Genomic DNA, 16,821 nt, shown 5'->3' with positions numbered 1-16,821 from the left:
ACCCCAACATTAACCTAGTTAGTTGGTACCGTTGTGGTACTGTTGCTTTCCTGTTTTCTTCATTATTACAATTTATTATCGTTATTATTGTTATTGTTATTATTATTATTATTGTTGTTGTTGCTGTTATTATTAGTATTATTATTGTTGTTGTTAATATTATTGTTATTATTATTATTAGTAGTAGTAGTAGTAGTAGTAGTAGTATAGTCAGTGTGTTGAAGACATTTGCAACTCTTAATATATATTTGTAGAAAAGTTTTACATTTTCTGTATTTTTTCTCTAGGAAATGAATTGAGATTGCAGATCAAAGGCAGCAGCATGAGAACAGCGGCATGAGAACTTTCTTCTATTTCAGCTCCCACATCTCTTACCACAAGTGCACAATTTAGTGTTTTTTATTTACCGTTTAGAGGTTTTTTTTAAACAAAATGTGTCCTCTTTCACATAGAGTGCTTTTTGTAGCTGTTAGGCATACACTGTTTTTGACTGTGCCACCTCAAGCGTACTGATGTCACCCTTTATTCCTCATACACTCCCATGCTAATTTTGCTCACTGAATATGAGAAACCTTAGAGGAGGGACATTCTTTCAGTCATGTTTCATAGTAGGTAGGTACACAAAATACACAAAGACAAAGTTACACATCCTTTCCCTGGCCGATGGATACCTACAAAAAGTGAGTGGAGTAATATACATCTGAAAACAAAAGTTGTGTTAATATGTTGTGGCATATTAACACAAAAATACAACCATCCATACAAATACCAAATAGCAATTGCCTTTGTACTTAAGGCTCTACGTCAGTGACAGAAGTAGACACTAGAGGGTGCCACTGACAAACCCACCAAAGACACACAAGAACACACACACACACACCGTGCTCAGCTAGCTGTAACCGGCTAGCCTGTTTTCGAGTCGACACCCTCCCCAAACCTCGGCAGCAGCTAAGCTGCACAGTCGACATGGCAAGAAAATATGGCAACCGTTTTCTGAAAAAGGATGAAAATCTTCCAAGTGTTTTGGAATGAGTGAGTAGCATCGGCAACATATACATATTTTTAGGCTCGGGAAGTAACGGTGGATAGTGTATATTTTGTTTTAGTCACATCGAATTGACGCATAGCTATGGCGATATTAGATGTTGCTAACACGATAGGTAGCTAAGCTAACAAGCTAACCGCTGCTACAGGGAGGAGTACGGTTACTTTGCTATCCTGTTAGCCCTCTGTGCTCAGTCCGGCGATGGTAGTATATATGTGGACTGTGATCAAAACACAATCATACTTTGATCTCGAACATTTAATTTATAACGGTACGAAATTACTGCACCTAATAGGACATAAATACATGTGAAGATACTTGGTTTGCTTGGTAGTTTCGGACGCTAGCGTTACATAATCTCAAGTCAAATGGCTACACTTCGCTGTCTCTTCTCAAGCTGTTTTTTCTTGACCAAGAGACGGTATCGGATATAATTCTTTTTCAGTGTAATGATCTCAAGTTCACGTTAACGTTCACAATACTAACATTTTCAACACTCAAAATCATTGGTGTGATATTAGACAGTAGTTTGTTTTAATCAAGCGACGTTTTGCTCGCTAACCAGTCTCGCAAACTAGCCACCCATAGCTTAGCTTGGTAAAAGTGAGCTAATGCTACCTACAAATTGGTTGCAAAAGCTAATTTTAGATACATCAGTGATGTTTGTACAACGAAACGTCAGAGCGATAACAGCCATGATTGCAAACCAAGTACCATACAGATAATCAGTGCTTTAGAACAATATTAGCACATTTATAACTATATTAGCTTCATAACAAGTTAGCGCGGAGGGACTTGTTCGTTAGCCTCCACAGGACCCTTTGTCCACAGTCATAGTGGTAACCAGCTCTTTTAAGTAGGCCACACATCAGTTGTTTTGGTTTTTCTTAATCGCTTGTTTTATCAATGTAATATGGGAAATATGAGCTTCACATGGTTTAAATCTGATTTCGCTTTTTACTTTGTTGTTTCGATTGAAGAGCGCTCAGCGTCGAGTAGCCAACGTCAAAATATACGTTGTAATACAAACCGTTTTGTTTTCATCTATCAGTGAGTGAGTAATCGGCAACTGCTGATGTACTCGTTCACATCACATCCACGTTTTGTTGATACAATCAGATACTGGCAGATTATTAAACTCAGCATTTTGAAACTTCATGTCGACTTGCATGTAAAAATGTGAATGTGGCACAATTTTAATTAATGTTCTCCTTCTCTTTTCCCCAACAGTATTCATCACGCAATGTGATCCAAAATCCACAATGTGTGAGGACATTTAAGAACGATTAAGTTCGGAAGAAAAATCTTGATTCCAGTGGAATCTTCCATATATTATATATATATACATATATATTATTATATTTTTTTCCTCTGTGTAAAAGCTTACATATATTTACACGCAGTTGTCCCATCAACATAAAACCATGCCAGTGCAAGCACCACAATGGACGGAGTTCCTGCTGTGTCCAATCTGCACACAGACATTTGAAGAGACTGTTCGCAGGCCCATCAGTTTAGGTTGTGGACATACTGTCTGCAAGATGTGCCTGAACAAGTTGCACCGCAAGGCCTGTCCCTTTGACCAGACAGCCATCAACACAGACATTGAGCAGCTACCTGTCAACACAGCCCTGTTGCAGCTGGTGGGAGGCCAGGTAAGCCACATGATTCTGTTTAATTATACAAATGTTTGGTAGTTAATGACAAGAGGTCTCAGTTGATAACATTTATATGGTACTTTTGAGAATGCTTGGCTTGGTTAGGAGTAACGGCTCATTGATAAAGTTAGGCAAGATGATGATTTCCAATTATTATGTTGATAAATATTGCAATTAATGTCCATTAAAGACTGGTTTTAGTCCCTAAGCCCTGGAAACCTACAGCAACCAGTTAACTGTGGTTTTAGACTAATTTATTAGCAGGAAATGACAAAACAAAGAAATCAAAGAAATTTGTGGACCAAACAAGACGTTTAAGAACATCATCATTGTGAGGTCTGGGAAACGCCAATCAACATTTTCTGATATTTTGTGGACAAAACAATTAATTGGTAATTAAAACAATTCAATGATCAACAAATTATTTCATTATTAAGGTAATTGTTAGTTGCATCCCTATTGCCCGGCCCTGCATGTGTTTTGAGTCTTAGCAATCGTGACATTTTTGGGATTTATTCTTATCTTGACCTTATCTTATCTTATGTTGGTTTCTTTGATTACTGTTGAATTAGACAGACAGACGACAAATTAGAGTGTTACACAAGTCGTTCTAAATGGTGTGCACAAAGCTTGGGAATTCCTTTTATGAGTCACACTCCCAACATTGAGCAATACATTCTGTATATTCTGGATGTTACAGCTGAATCTTTCTGAGTCAGTATTTGACCAACAGGGTGAGGCTCAGCTAATGGTGTTTTGGCTTTGAGGTCAAGTTTCCAGGCATATACCACATAATGGATAATGGCATAAATTATAACTGTTGTATTTCTGATATGGGCTTGTCTTTCAGCACATTGCCTTGCATGTATGTGCACATCTAGGTTTGTAGGGTATACTATTTTTTCATGTGATCTGAAGGAGATGTTAGTCATTACAGTTTTATTACACAGTTAGGGTATTAGGGGTTAGGGGCCATTGTCTGTAACATCTTATATCTCATGACAAGCCTCAGAGCTGCAGTTTATTTAGATGATGGTATGGTAGATTTACACTAGTAGTGACATTTATTGTCTGTTGGTTATTTGAATTTGCCTTTGCAAACCTTGAAAGGTATTACTTATTACTACTAAATATGATAAAGCATAGTGTGTGTAATGCATTTGCTATTTATTTTATTGCCATTAGCTTGTTGGCAGTTCAGCAGGTCAGCATGACTGATGAAGTCCATTGTAATTGTGTTTATTTTTGTTCTGAGTTTCATATAAACTTGAGAAAAAAAGCAGAGTGCTGTGTCATCACACATGGCATATGTAATTGAGAGGGTAGTTTTCTTAGTGAAAAGAACATTAAAACTTTGTTGAGACATTATTGTATGAAATCGTTGCAGCGTTTGCCATCTGTTGTCCTAATTTGTCCATCTTTTTTTGTTACAGGTTCCTAAGGCTCAACCAGTTGCCTTGATTACCAGTCCAGAAGACTCACAGCATTATGAGGAGGCCAGGCAGTGTGTGGAGGAGCTGGCCCTCTACCTCAAACCCCTCAGCAACACCCGAGGTATTTATACACGTATGAGTAGCACCCCTAGTTTTACCTTTTTATTGTTATTCTTTGCCTTCAGAATAAAACCAGATGGTTGTTTACTACATGTACTCAGTTGTCTGGGATTTTCAAGTGGCCTTAGATGTGAGAATACTGTTGCTATGGTGACCACTAATGGACATGGCCTTGCTTCCTTTTCAGATATGCTTTCAGTTAGTTTTTTCTGCATGTTGTTCTCATGTAAAAAGGTAAAAGGAGAAGTAAAGAAAGAAAAGAAAAGTAAAGCAATCAATTAAGAACAGAATTGTTCATTACTCACTGGGGATGCAACTGTGATATTTCACATCAATTAACCTCTTCATTATTTTCTGAATTTATCAAATAGTGGTTTGGTTCATGCAATGTCAGAATTAAAAATGAAAATGTCTTATTTAATTTCTCACCAGGTGTGGGTCTGAGCAGCACAGCCCAGAGCATGCTGAGTCGACCCATGCAGAGGAAACTGGTTACCTTAGTCCACTGCCAGCTGGTGGAGGAGGAGGGCCGAGTTAGAGCCATGAGAGCTGCCCGCTCTCTTGGTGAGCGAACTGTTACCGAGCTCATCTTGCAGCACCAGAATCCACAGCAACTTTCCTCCAATCTGTGGGCTGCTGTTCGTGCACGGGGATGTCAGTTTCTTGGCCCAGGTTAAATGCTTTCCATTACTCTGCAAAAAGAAATTGACCTGTTATCTGTCTTTATGCTCTTGTTAAATACATGCAAATGTATTCAAATTAATTTTTTTGTGTTTGTTTTGTTTTTTTTCCTCTACCAGCAATGCAAGAGGAAGCTCTAAAGTTGGTTCTCCTTGCTCTGGAGGATGGTTCTGCTCTGTCTAGGAAGGTGTTGGTTCTCTTTGTAGTCCAGAGGCTTGAGCCACGTTTCCCACAGGCCTCTAAAACTAGTATAGGTCATGTGGTGCAGCTGCTCTACAGAGCTTCCTGCTTCAAGGTAGGTCTCTGGCTCAGACCCAGAAGATACTTCCTTAATGAAATAGGTTGTAGCTGTTGTTGCTGCTTTACACTGGAACACATTGATCTAACATTTAAGTTACCCTAACCTCACAGAGATAACTATCTTTGAATATGTATACAATTATATTATAGTAATTAAATTAACGAGATGAGGTGCCATTCAAGTAACTATATCGGTTTGCATTATTGTTGACAATTACATACAGGACTAATATGTAATTTAAACTTAATTGAAAAATGTTCCTTATTTTTATGGATGCAAAAGAAGTGACAAGTGTTTTTACTAAAAATGTAACGCATTTCTGCGTTTGTGGCTACCTAGGTAACCAAGCGCGATGAAGATTCATCCCTGATGCAGCTGAAAGAGGAGTTTCGCACTTATGAGGCTCTGCGGCGTGAGCACGACTCTCAGATTGTTCAGATCGCCATGGAGGGAGGGCTGCGCATTGCACCTGACCAGTGGTCTTCTCTGTTGTATGGAGATCAGTCTCACAAGTCACACATGCAGTCTATTATAGATAAGGTGTGTACGCAAAGTAAATATTAGTTATTGTTAGTATCCCAGGTGTTCTTTCCCCGTTGTACACGCTGCATTAGTTCTGTTTTTTCATATATTAAACGCAGGTTCCTACATATTATTCATAATGCGGTCACCCATCAACCTTCCAAAACATTAACTGTCCAATCTCAATCGCTCTGCCTCCCTGGCATAGCTGCAGACCCCAGCATCTTTCGCTCAGAGTGTCCAGGAGCTGACGATTGCACTGCAGAGGACCGGCGACCCAGCTAACCTCAACAGACTGCGACCCCACCTGGAACTACTGGCCAACATTGATCCCAGTCCTGGTAATGATGATACTCATTTAAAAAATTTGACTTAAGGGCTAAGGCTGATATACTGTGTACAGTGTCTCTTTTTGAAATCTATATCTTTGTTCATTCCATTTTTTCTTTCCTGCAGATGCCCCCCCTCCTACATGGGAGCAGCTTGAGAAGGGCTTGGTTGCAGTGAAGACAGTGGTGCACGGCTTGGTGGACTTCATCCAGAACCACAGCAAGAAAGGAGCTGATCCTCAACAGGTCAGTTTTTCCATCTTAACTTGAAAAGTGCAGAGGGTATAAATGTTGTTCTTCCATCCTGTAGTTTCAGAGATATGTTACTACTATTTACTTTACACTTCAGGTTTTTTTCTCTCTCAATTTTCTCTCTCAATTTTGCAGCATATTTTTTTCACCCATTCACTCTCACAGTCCAACCTACAGTCAATTTAGAGTGTCCATTTAGCTTATCTGACCTTCTTGGTGACCTTCTTGCTGTGGGGCCACAATGCTAACCACTGCCCTGCTGTGTGACCCCACAACACACCTTTTGAAATTTTGAAATATTTGATAAATTATATTGATACTGGTACAGTATCAGCTATAATTGTATTTTAAACAGTATTGGCTGTTGGACACAAACCTTTGAGTATTTTCTAATTCATTAACACACCGCGTCTCTTTTTAGCCTCCTCAGCACAGCAAGTACAAGACATACATGTGCCGCGATATGAAGCAGAAAGGAGGCTGTCCTCGTGGAGCCAGCTGTACCTTTGCTCACTCTCAGGAAGAACTGGAGAAGTGAGTTTGACAAATAACAACATAAAACACAACAATCATTTGTATTACATTTGACTTTAAACCCTGCTATTTTCTCTCTTGAATCCCAAATTATCACAGTTCAATATTTTAGCTTTTTAACACCATGCACTGTGGTTTATGCTTCAGGTATCGTAAGATGAACAAGCGTCTGGCAGCTCGCCTCCCCGGCCAAGGAGGTCTCATGCCAGATGATGGCCTTCCTCTTGATGTGGCTGTGACCCGGAAGCCTTCACCCCTCCCCAATGGCAGTGTTGCGCCCTCTTTGCCCCAACTCATTGCTCGTGGCACTGACACGGTCCCATATGAGCTGTTGCGTAAACCTGTTAAGATGGATGGAGTGAATTCCAGTGCCCCCGGATCACCACCTGATGTGTGAGTATGGTGTATTGATTTAATTTTCAGAAGAGGCTGCAATTAATTGAAATTGTATGCCCCTGTTCTGTTTTACCCGACTTTAACCACCAGCCAATACATCGAAAATGGAGTTTTGGAAATTGCCACATGCACATATTGCAATATATTTGATTAAACCAGAACATAATACCTAGTAAGTAGAAAAATGGCATTGGAAATTTAACAAAACGTCAGAATCACTTGACAATAAAGATTTTATTCTATTCAACATCAGCTGTATTTCACAACACTTAAGCCTTGATTGCACTGTATTTCTTCCAACATAATTCTTTCCTTCATCTATTGAATAATACTAACTGAAAGTATCCGTATGAACAGGCTTGGATACATCTTGAAATTCTGACCCTAAAGTATTTTAATGAGGAATATGAAATTCTCGTTTCTACAGTCTGGACTCTGTGCCGAAACCTGGTATGTCACTGCCACCTCATTCTCTGGGCCACAGCAGGATGCCAACTGACCACCTGTCTGGTGTGAAGCACATGCCTGGGGTACCTAGAAGTTCTCCTGTGTACTCACAGCAACAGCTCCCTGAGATGTGCTATGACAGTCGCCCACCACCTTCTGCTTCTCAGTATGAGCCACCGCAATACCCCACAGGTCAGTCTAGTGCAAAGAGCAATGCATATTGTTAGATGGTGAAAAAAATATTGCGTTTTTATATTTTCATTCACATAAATAATAACTTGCTGTTTATTTCTCAGGTTATCCCTACCAACCACCACCACAGTATGTTTCTCGGGATTACATGCGTAATCCTCCTCCCCCAAGTGATTCAGGACCCCCCTACCAAGATCCCTACTCTGGTTATGGCCCCCCAGAGCGCTCATACCAGGCCCCTCACTCTGGCCCATCCTTCTCTTACCCCCATCCTCCTCACTACGACCGGGGTCGCCATGGGACCTACAGCGGTCCACCGCCTCCTCCACAGCCTTACCCATCTCAGAGGGACAACCTGGTCAGAATGAGTCCTGCACCATTAGATGTTCCTCCACCATCAGGTGGTCAGGCAAACTCACTGTACCACCAGGAGCCCAGTGCTAGAGATAGATACCCACCAGACAGCTACTATCCACCAGGTGCCCAGGCTCCACCCATGAGGGCTTATGTCAGCAGGGTGAGTTTGTTTGTATTGGTTTTTTTTTTAAATTTGCCTTTAGTTCATTGTGTCATCCTTCTCGATGCAATAGTATTGTCATGATACTAGAGTTTCAAACTCGACACTGATACCCAGAGAAATACTCGATACCATTTTGTGGCATAATACCTTTAGCCACAACAGTTCACATCACAACATGACATAAGACAGCACTGTAGTATTGATACTGCTAAATTAATATACACTGCCTGGCCAAAAAAAGATGCACCCATCATGAATGACCAGATTATTCCATCAATGGATTTTTTCTTCCCTGATGGTACGGGCATATTCCAAGATGATGATACCAGGATTCATCAGGCTCAAACTGTGAAAGAGTGGTTCAGGGAGCATGAATTTTCACACATGAATTGGTCCACCATAGAGTCCAGACCTTAATCCCATTTGCCAGGTGGTCCAACTATCCCATCATCCATTCAAGATATTGGTGAAAAATGAATGCAGCACTCAACAGAAATAAATCTTGTGACATTGCGGAAGCTTATCGAAAACAATGCCACAGCGAATGAGTGCCGTAATCAAAGCTAAAGGCGACATCTTTTTAGGTGGCGACATTTTTGTTTTGGCCAGGCAGTGTATAATCCAATACATGTTTGTATCCTCTAATAATATCTAAGCAATTCTTTCAACCGGAGTTACAAAACTATAAAAGATAGAAAATAAAAAATTAAGCCTATCAGTAGCAATATGTCTCTGTGTTTGTCTGTTTTAGGGGCCATCATATAGTGGTCAACAACCCAGCCTGGACTACCTACACCGACGTCGGCAGGAGCTTTTGTCCCAGCTTGAGGAAAGGAAGGTCATCTCCCCTCCACCATTCGCTGCCTCTCCCACTCTTTCCCATTCCTTCCCCAGTGACTACCCTGAGGTGAACACACAACCAACTTCCTACGTTTACTCAGATTGTACTATAGCATTTAAAATCTCACATACGATTCAGGAAGCGCACTTGATGCTACTCTTATTAAATATTGGTCGACTGTGAATGTGTGTTAGTCATGCTTTTTTTTCTTTCAATGTTGTGTCTGCAGTATGGTGATGAAAACTCCAAAACCATTTTGAAAGGCAGAGAGCCCGACTATACGGGGCAATACTCACCCTGGTCTTGTGAGACCATTGGCTCCTACATTGGCACAAAGGATGCCAAACCCAAAGATGTTATGGTTTCTGGTACCATGGAAATGATGGTGAGTTCTAATGCTTCAGTCCATAACCACATCAGTCCATTTCCTGTGTCAACATTAAGGGTGGGAACACATGAGACTCCTGATTGGATTATTATTCTGTTCTAAATGCAACACAGTATAGTAACTGATTTAGGGGATGTTAAATTGCATAAAAACTGACATGTTTTTTGTTCATCTTTATTCATTATTCTACTGACAAAACAGTGTTCTATTCCTCAGCATGCCAGGTGATTTTTTTCCTGAGATCTGCCCATATCATAACCTCTTCTCTCTGCACGCTTCCCTCTCCCCGTGTCTGTCAGAACGTGGAGGCAAAGAGTCTGAGGGAACCGTCACTGGAGGCTCCTCGGAGGAGTGCAGAAGTGAAGGATGATGACCCCATTATCCCATTTGGCCCACAGCCCACTGTATCACGTTTCGGTGCCATCTCCCGCACCTCAAAGACAGGATATCAGACCGCTGGCCCTGTGCAGGCAATGGTCACCACTTCTCAGAACACAAACTCTAAACACATGGCCATGCCAGGTAAGAAAGTGCCCAACAAACTATATGTGCTCCAAACACACACACACACATCCTATCTGGGACTTCTTGATGTTTCAGTGACAGTTTGTATAATTTAACATAAGTGGAGCATGATATATAGTATATGTTAAGATAGATAAGATAGTCCTTTATTAGTCCTACAGTGGAGGAATTTATGTTGTCACAGCAGCAAGACAGTAGAGATAAAGATAATAAACATGCATTTACAAGAAAGTGCACTATAGAAAGATATCAACAAGATAATAAAACACACTAAAATAGTTGGAAAAAATGTAGAAAAAGACCAAGTTTTAAGGAAAAAAGTTAGAAAATAGAACTGCTGCAACAGGCTCCCACATGGGAGGCGCCATCTTGCATCAAAGCCAGGTTTAGTTAAAGTTACCCTCCATTAGCTCTTTAAAATATTAATATTGTATGATAAATCTTTTTTTTCTCATTTCAAAAGTTATCAACATATTGTGTGGTTGAGCCTATTTACTAAATACTTTAATACTAAAAACTTCAAGAATACTGAAGTTTTCATATGAAATATTGACATTTATTTGATCTACATATGTTTTCACATATCTTTTGGTTTTAAATCTTCTCAGTTTGACATTTCTTACAACTAATGCCCCCACCCCCTTCACTAGCAGCAGAATATACGTATGGAAGCCATGGAGGATGGGGTGGAGCTGCATACCCCTCCCACCAGACTGCCACCTCCTCTCAGGGACACTTCAGTGAGCGGTGAGTTTTTTTTTGTTTGTTTGTTTGTTTTCAATTACATCATCACTATTAATATGAATGTAAATAATTGGAAAAGTTTAACACTGCAATTAGAGATGTGTGTGATGGGTTGTGAAGCCAAAGTCAATATTGACTTTGAGTGAAAGTTTAATGACTTTGAATACACTTTTTAACATCTCTTATTTTATGTCATCCTCACAGCCTCCCCCTGGCAGACAGAGAACAGTTGAAAATTGAGCTGCAGCAGGTCAACCAGCAGATCAACCAACAGACCCAGATGCACAGCATGGAGGTTTGTACTCTCTCTCAACTACATTGAAATGTGTTCCCTCGGGACACTTTCCTACCGTTACCATCACAACATTGAACACAATTGAACTTATACTTGCCGTTTATAGTTGTAAAGATGCACATGTGTATTTCAAATTTGCAAACAAGATGACTTCATTTGTGTGCTGTCCTTCTAAATCATTGTTTTAACAAAACCAGTATTTTCTATTTTACTAGTCTATTTCTTGGTTTCTCCGATTGATGCCAGAAATCACAAAATTGTGCACACATTCATGTCCGGTTTTACGGTTGCAGGCTGCCAGTAATTCTTTAATGCTGCAGAGGGAGGCCAATGCATTGGCAGGTCAGTCTGTGCAGCCCTGCCAGGCCCAGGCTGCAGTAGTAGCTCAGCAGCAACAACCCAAGTGGCCAACAGGGGGAGCAGGTGCTACTCCCGTCTCCAGTGAACAGCTAAGCCTTGAGCTCCACCAGGTGGAGAGAGAGATTGGAAAAAGGACCCGTGAAATGGCTATGGTAAGAAGACGCTTGGCTATACATTCGTGAAGTTGTGAAATGGGGGAATTAGTATAGTTTGTTTAGGCTTTCTTGAATCCCCTGTTAACCTCCCAATGTCCTTTTTATAAACCACAAATTAAATCTATACAAATGCTAATTCGGAATAATGACAACTTGGCATGTTTTACTCATTTCCAAACCAGGAAAACCAAGTAGCACATGATGTTCAGCAGTACAAGATGAAACCTACAGAGAATGGACAACCGGACCACAAGAGTCAGCTGGAAGAAATCTCCCTGGCTCTTGGGTGAGTATGTACATAATTTGAATTTAGGCTAAATCTGTCCGACTGAAGTTTCATTTGAAAACCAAGATTTTCTGAGGGGGAAAAAAAAACCCCATCTGTGTCTAGTCAAGCATCTACCAGAAGTCATTTGCATCCACATCAACACCCCACGTGACACTTCTGGTGCACTGTACATGCTAGTGTGAAGAGGATGCTGTTTTTCTCCTCTGTGGTTGTGTACTCATATTGTGGAAAGTACTACTCACGAGACACCACACCGGTGAAAAGCCAGAGCAGGCATGTGTTTTATTACACCGTCGAGGAGAAACTAAAACTGTGTGAACCAAGCTTTTCGTTCACGGCTGATGAGAACCAATCAGAAATCAAATGAGGGGAAATGTGTCATTGTTTCCAACGGTCTTGCGCATCTAGTTTTTATTCGGTGCAGAAATGATGTGTTTCTAAATGAAAAATAAGTTGGATGGTTTTGGCCTTTACTGTATGTTAACATTTCCTGATGATTCATGTACTCCCTAAATGCCTTTTTGTTGTACTCGGCATGCAGTGGCATCTTTGGTTAGCTTTTTAATCTATGATTTTCACTGTACTCGTACTGCGTACAGTGAAAATGTCTGCATGAACAGGAAGTGTTTGTCTATAGATACTGTAAACGCTACAGCAGTATAAGAGGTGTGTGTGTGTGTGTGTGTGAGTGATAGATGTGGAAAGCATCCGTGTGTCAGTGTTTGATACAGCTTACATGTAATGTGTTCCCTGTGTTGCTTTGTTCTTTAGTCCATGAAAACCTCTACTCCAGAGACTCCAGAACCATGATTGCCTCGGGTGTTTTAGAGCTACCTATAAAGACAAGTCTTTGTGGCCAATTTTCACTTTGCCGACATAGTGCCGCGACAACTTGTGGAGCCCACAGAACGAGTGGCGAGTAGGCTTAATTACGCTGTCCTCTGTTTCTAATTCTCCCTCTCTCACTTTTGTCCCCATTACAGCGAGGTGTCAAATGGCTCCAGCAGTCTGCAAGAAAGTGCAGTAGGCGGGTCCATGCTGTCACTGACCAATAAGACGTCTGCATTGAGTCTGTGCTCCGATCCAGGTGCCACTGGTTCGGAGATGCAGAAGAATGGCGTTGTCCATTCCTGCTCTTAGGGCAGTATACACTTATATACATACACACACACACACACACACACACACATACGATGCTCGATTGAAAAGCATGCACACATACACCCATTCGATTTAGAAGATGAGCAGTATCTGCCGTGATATGAATTTTCTTTCTTTTTGTTCTGTGAATGAGCTTTTTTAATGACTTTCCTTGCCTGGAAACCAGGGCATATGATAACATTTCTTGTGTGTTTCTTTTGCTTTTTTTTTTGTACTGGGATAATAAATTAACAAGGCTCACAATAGAGAATACCAGGAAGAGAAAATGGTTGTGATGTTGATGGTATTGTAGTAACGTCTTTCAAAAAGAAAAAAAAAGAAAGGGAAATAACAATTTCCATCCTTTTATGAATAACAAAAGTGTATTTTTGCATTTCATTTATTCCCCCCCCCCCCAAGTCCTCTTGACTTCTAGACGTGATGAAAATTGTCCCAGCATACAATGCAAATGAACGGTTAAACGCAGAGGAGCAAAGTAATCAAGCACCCTTACATCGCATGCCTTCTCATGTCGTGTGACGGTGCTGTAGGGAACAGCAGAGGTGTGTCGCTTGGTTCTCCCCCGCCCTCCCCAGAATCGTGAAAAAAAGTGGTTGCTCAGATGTAGATGGTCCGAGGAGGGAAAAAGCAGCTCGATGTCCCACAATATTCATCCCAAATGGCGATGCAATGTGTTCGATATCCCCTTTGCACCACATGCACTTCCTCACCTGCCATTTTTTTTTTTTTTTTTTTTATCAGTGCATTTTATGAACACACCATAAATCAGTACATTATGTATTTATTTGAAGCATTCTGTTTTAAAGATTGCACCAGGTCTTTTTTGATGACATGAATTATTATTTTAGTTTATTTTTTTTACACACAAGGGAGTCTACTAGTGCTTCTCTTGGTTATTATGCGACCTGATGTGGTTTTGATTACAAAGCCTTTTGACCGTGCTCCCAAATCATGACGCTCAGTCAGTCCTAGCTCGTCGTGTTGTGAGATATTTCACAACATACTCCTGAAGTGGTTTTTTTAGGGAGGCGGGGTCTTTCTGTCTGCTTCCAGAGTCGTGTGAAAGAGCGTAACCTTGACTTAATAACACCAGGGTGACAAAAAAAAAAAAGTTGGATTTCCCTCCTTAGAGCGTCTCATCTAGCCACACAAAAGGCCTCCCCATTGGGATTATCTTGTCATTTTTTTCTCCTTAACTTCTATGAAGTTGCCTTCCCTTGTGTCTTTTGTTGAATTCTGTTTAATTTTTTCATGCTTTACATTGTTGCGATTCTGGGGGCGGGGGCACCCAGAGCTTGACATCTCTGCCTTGTTGATGGCTGCATTCGGAGCAAAATGTCGATTCATCATTTATACTGTTAGAAACGTGACTGTCGTGCTTTTAGCGACACAGTTCACATCTTGTTTACAGCTGAGGATAATAAATAGCAAGTCGGTTACTGAGGGGTAAAGGAAATAAAGTCGAGATTAGGTGTTTATAATTTGATCGTTATCAGTTTCGTCAATATTCTGCTCACGTTTCCCCCCCCCCCCCCCCATCACAGCGTCCCGTCAGCATCACCACCATTACCACTGTCATAGCTCTCTCTCTCTATCCGTCATGTGAATTGTTTACTGCTGATGCTCACACATGGAGCTCTTTGCCTTCTGTAAACGATTAGCATGATGGACAACACTTTTTAGAGCAAAAGAGCCCTTGTTTGTGCTTGAACGGTTGAAGGATAGAGGAGACATTCTGGGTCAAGTCATATATTTAATGTTGAGCCTCTGTTATAGCCAGATGAGATGTACTGAGGAACTGACAAACCCCTTGTAATCTGGTGAGCGAGTTCAGTAAACGACACAAATGATTTTGTGTCTTAAATCCTCGGCTTGTTTGGCATCTCTTCCAATTTGTCAGCACATTAATAGCGGCTTTGTTTGTTTTTTTGTTTTTTTTTCCTTTCCTTTTTTTTTTTGCAACCACACCTCAAGCCTCTGGTTTTTCTCGCTACATTTATTGTTTAGGTACACAGCTCACTTATACATATGAGTATGTATACATACATTAATATACTAAAGCACTATTAATGTGCCACCTCTTATTCTACTCGCTCAGCATTTATATTAAATGATCTCTACTTAGAATCAGCAAAATGGTTGTTTGTTTGTTTTGATTTGTGTTCTGTCCACTGGTTGCCAACACAGACTTTATCCTTTCCCAGGCGAAGGACCTCTGTGCGCATTGTGTTTTCACTTAATCGTTTGTGTTCAAACAAAGATATTCTTTACAGACTATGCTTCCAAAGAAGACAAATTTCTGTAACTTTGGAAAATTATGGAGAAGTTTTGTGTGTGCTAGATTGTATTGTAGAAAATGTACCCTAAGTTTTTTCTCCCTCCTGAGTGTGTTGTACTGGGTGATAGTGTTGAGGTATTAGAAAAGTGTTGGGGTATTTTTTTCCCCATCCCCCCCTCCCCCTCCCCCCCAGCGATATTCAGGAAGTCTTTAATGAAAGGTTGGCCTTAAAATTCTCTTGTAATGCTCCTTTTATTTTGTTTGCATTAGGAGCATGAGATGACCTCACAAATTGTACTAACACTGAATTGGCATGATTTACAGTCACACAGACGAACTAGCCACCACCCCCATCATCAGTTATACAACGCAGCAACACCGCAGGTTTGCAAATGTCAAGGTTTGTTTAAATTTTGTCAAAAGAAATGTTGTCGAACTAGGTGAGTTTATAGTTGTTTGTTTTGTTTTTTCTTTCTGTAATAGGCAAGTGAACTTACTGACCTGAAAGTCTTGAATGCATCATCTGACATGGTGTGTAGTAGAGTAGTGAGTGTGATACGTGAGTGTCTGAGTGACACAATAGTTTTTTTTGTTTGTTTGTTTTTTTTTTTTGACAACTTTTCATACAAAGTTTGCAAGCTTGTGATAAAAGAATCTCAGTATGTAATAACATTTGCATTGAGGAAATGGGGTTCGCTATGAATTGGCTTTTATTGGCGTTAATTCAGTACGTCGTTTGTCATTCTCGTCGTCGTGCAGGTCAACAAAATCTGACTCAAATGACTTACGGGGTGGTTTACTAAAAAAAAACAAAAAACTTGTTAGCAGAAGCATCTCCTGTGTGACCTGCCCGCCTCTTCCTCTCATTTAAATGACCAGTTAATCCCTCCACTCCCACCCATGACCACTGAACTCTGTTACTGCTGTTTGAGACTCACATTTTATTCCCTGACTTTCTGGGGAAATTCGCAAATGGCTTTTTTATATAATTACTCCCTTGTAAAATATCTCTTAAATTAAGGTACAGGTTTGATTTCAGCAAGAAAAAAAAGTTTTTATATGTATATTATACTCCATTAAGGAATGTCTACAATTATCTTCCTCCAATGTGGATGTAGCCATTATTACGCCATTTTATGACTTTGTAAGAGAATTCACTGTGTGAAAATTGGTTTGCATTTTTGTATAATACAATCTGCTTTTTTGTTTGATACGAGAGGGAGGTCAAACTGGAAGTTTGAAGAGAAAAAAAAAAATTAACCTGTGAAATTGAGAAAAACAAATGTAACTTATGTACAACAGTGATTCTAAGCTGAGGGGGAAAGATTAAATGATATTGCTAACTCTGAGTGTTT

General features: G+C 40.3%; 1 protein-coding gene across 3 annotated transcripts; it reads left to right on the top strand.

The window, feature by feature from the left end:
* The first annotated feature begins 890 nt into the window (after nucleotides 1-890).
* On the top strand, nucleotides 891-16,815 carry rc3h1b (ring finger and CCCH-type domains 1b). 3 transcript variants are annotated; one of them, XM_058647596.1, is made up of 20 exons: nucleotides 891-1,032; nucleotides 2,276-2,700; nucleotides 4,137-4,257; nucleotides 4,689-4,928; nucleotides 5,057-5,232; nucleotides 5,578-5,778; nucleotides 5,969-6,101; nucleotides 6,217-6,335; nucleotides 6,763-6,875; nucleotides 7,023-7,268; nucleotides 7,699-7,910; nucleotides 8,015-8,427; nucleotides 9,182-9,337; nucleotides 9,501-9,656; nucleotides 9,959-10,181; nucleotides 10,838-10,931; nucleotides 11,133-11,223; nucleotides 11,517-11,735; nucleotides 11,921-12,024; nucleotides 13,011-16,815. In XM_058647596.1, exons 2-20 carry the CDS (start codon nucleotides 2,470-2,472, stop codon nucleotides 13,165-13,167), a joined length of 3,405 nt encoding a protein of 1,134 aa, XP_058503579.1. In that variant the 5' UTR covers nucleotides 891-1,032; nucleotides 2,276-2,469; the 3' UTR covers nucleotides 13,168-16,815. The 3 variants fall into 3 exon arrangements, with proteins under 3 accessions (XP_058503579.1, XP_058503589.1, XP_058503572.1); XM_058647606.1 differs by having other exon boundaries at nucleotides 10,835-10,931; nucleotides 11,921-12,028; nucleotides 13,011-13,101; XM_058647589.1 differs by having other exon boundaries at nucleotides 892-1,032; nucleotides 10,835-10,931.
* The last annotated feature ends 6 nt before the right edge of the window (nucleotides 16,816-16,821 follow it).

This window comes from Solea solea, chromosome 1 (assembly GCF_958295425.1).
Source record: "Solea solea chromosome 1, fSolSol10.1, whole genome shotgun sequence".
In the NCBI taxonomy this organism is placed as follows: domain Eukaryota; kingdom Metazoa; phylum Chordata; class Actinopteri; order Pleuronectiformes; family Soleidae; genus Solea; species Solea solea.
Note: the sequence above shows the minus strand (reverse complement) of the source record. Positions and strands in the feature narration are given on the sequence as shown.